Raw genomic sequence first — 2767 nt, 5'->3', positions numbered from 1 at the left:
CCCACATCTACTCCAATCTACAGGGTTTCTCCTACATCTACCTCTACAACCATCTATTCTACAGGGTTTCTCCTACATCTACCTCTACAACCATCTACAGGGTTTCTCCTACATCTACCTCTACAACCATCTATTCTACAGGGTTTCTCCTACATCTACCTCTACAACCATCTCCAGGGTTTCTCCTACATCTACCTCTACAACCATCTAGAGGGTTTCTCCTACATCTACCTCTACAACCATCTACAGGGTTTATCTTACATCTACCTCTACAACCATCTACAGGGTTTCTCCCACATCTACAACCATCTATTCTACAGGGTTTCTCCCACATCTACCTCTACAACCATCTACAGGGTTTCTCCCACATCTACAACCATCTATTCTACAGGGTTTCTCCTACATCTACCTCTACAACCATCTACAGGGTTTCTCCCACATCTACAACCATCTATTCTACAGGGTTTCTCCTACATCTACCTCTACAACCATCTACAGGGTTTCTCCCACATCTACAACCATCTATTCTACAGGGTTTCTCCTACATCTACCTCTACAACCATCTACAGGGTTTCTCCCACATTTACCTCTACAACCATCTATTCTACAGGGTTTCTCCTACATCTACCTCTACAACCATCTACAGGGTTTCTCCCACATCTACTTCTACAACCATCTACAGGGTTTCTCCCACATCTACCTCTACAACCATCTATTCTACAGGGTTTCTCCTACATCTACCTCTACAACCATCTACAGGGTTTCTCCCACATCTACTTCTACAACTATCTACAGGGTTTCTCCTACATCTACCTCTACAACCATCTACAGGGTTTCTCCTACATCTACCTCTACAACCATCCCACATCTACAGGGACCCACCCTAAGGACCATCTACGAGCTGAGCTTCTACAGACCATCTACCACCAAGAACCCCCTAGGGCTACTTCACTCCCCATGACCGCCCTGTAGTAGGCAGTATAGCCATGTGCTGTGTCATATAGTAGAATAGGTAAGTGACCAAGAGCGTGCTTTCAAATAACCGGCTGGACAATAATCCTACAAGATAACACAGTTAACAGGAGAACTGGTGATTCCTCAACAGCAACCATCCCAATAGAGATTGCCGACATTTTGTTAGATACCACAGGCATGTTTTAGGTTAGGGGCCATTAGAGAATTCCGAGGCCACTGACAGATATCTATAGACTTATAGAATTTGCAATATATAGCAAGTCATTGATTGTCCACAGGGCCTTCTAAAGACTGCCCCTGCTCCCCTACAGGAGCCCTTCCCTACCTTGGAGTAAGGTCTGTAGGTTGAGTTCGGCCTCCTGATGCAGCTCCTCTACGCATGGGGGCCGCTTAGAGGACAGAAACACGTTCACGGGTTGCTGCTGCCAGTTGGTCAGCTTGGCGTGGTCCACCGTAGGTGCAGCTGCCGGGAAAATGAGAAAATACAAAAAGTTAGAAATAGATACATAACAAGGAGACTTTGTTACCCAATCACTCATCAGCCACAACTTGTATTTTTTTAATGGCTGACTTCCATGAAACAGACCTAGCACATCATTATTTTCCATTCACTTCCTATCTCTAAGATGCAACAAGAAGTGAGATTGGAAGTCTACAAAATGAGGGGAATTCCCCTCTTAGACGACTCTTGGATGAGTATTGAGGAGCGGCTGGCACAACTGATAATATATTATGAAATGTTTATTGGTTGAGAGCATCAAATACAGCCAACTTTTTTTTTTGATGGGGAGGGGGGGGCCTCCCCCTTCTTCAGGGCTTGAGCAATTCATGTTATGAAATTGAAGGTCTAAATTAAGGTTCGGAGGGGACTCTCCTAATGCAACTAAAGACGGCCGGCTGGGACCATTAGTAGACGCAAGTCTCTATGAAGCCTTAACTCAGGTCCTCCAGTGAATTTCATTGTGATTCCCCTGTTTCCCCTGAAACACTTTGGCTGTATCTGATGCTCTTAACCAATCAAGGTTTCAAAAGGACTTCTTAAGCGATACGCTCATTTGCATAAGCTGCTCTTCACCAGAGTCAATCTTTTGAGCAATTTGTTTATCGTGATCAGATAGAGAGAGTGGCCTAGGACCAGGTCAATATACTGTATATACATCATGCTTCCATAAGGGATCTGCTTACGTGAAAGAAAACACACTCCTCCACTGTATTTTGATCGGAGCCAATTCTTACTTCTCTCTGTCAGGGCTTTCACACATACAAAAGCCTCTTAGACAGCTGTCATTGGAACAGGTGTACCTATCCTTCACCCTTCATCAGCTCCATAAAGACATGGTTTGACCAGTTGGGTAAGGAGCAACTCGAGTGTCCGGCAAAAAACCCTGACGTCAACCCTACTGAACATGATTGTCCCCTGTGTACCAAGCCAGCTCCATATAGACATGGTTTGACCAGTTGGGTGAAGAGCAACTCGAGTGTCAAGATGCCGGAATGGAGGCACTATGAACCTATATAAATGAATGGCCTATGGACAACGTTGGGCATCGTTCAGAGTTTTCATTTTCACCGAAATGTGAGAAAATGGGAAAAAAAAGTAAAACATTTTCATCTCCATAAGAATTTCAGCCTAGGCAGCTTACGAAACGAAAATGAGATTTGGCGCAACTTTGCCGGTGGTGAAATGCGTACTTTCACTGCAGAATCAGTTATCGCTTCTCGGCCTTTTGGCTAAGATCAAGTGTAGTATCTGTTCTTATCAGTTGTCGGGAACTGAAAGTCCGCTGTCGCC

General features: G+C 44.6%; 1 protein-coding gene across 1 annotated transcript in view; it reads right to left on the bottom strand.

The window, feature by feature from the left end:
- The window catches only part of NHSL2 (NHS like 2), a 23784-nt gene extending 22270 nt beyond the window's left edge, over positions 1 to 1514 (bottom strand). The window contains exon 1 of the mRNA XM_018564244.1: positions 1301 to 1514. Coding sequence (XP_018419746.1) covers positions 1301 to 1514 — 214 coding nt within the window. The remainder of the gene's footprint in view (positions 1 to 1300) is intronic.
- Between the last annotated feature and the right edge of the window lie 1253 nt (positions 1515 to 2767).

This window comes from Nanorana parkeri, unplaced genomic scaffold (genome assembly GCF_000935625.1).
Source record: "Nanorana parkeri isolate BGI_ZX_2015 unplaced genomic scaffold, ASM93562v1 scaffold740, whole genome shotgun sequence".
NCBI lineage: Eukaryota > Metazoa > Chordata > Amphibia > Anura > Dicroglossidae > Nanorana > Nanorana parkeri.
Note: the sequence above shows the minus strand (reverse complement) of the source record. Positions and strands in the feature narration are given on the sequence as shown.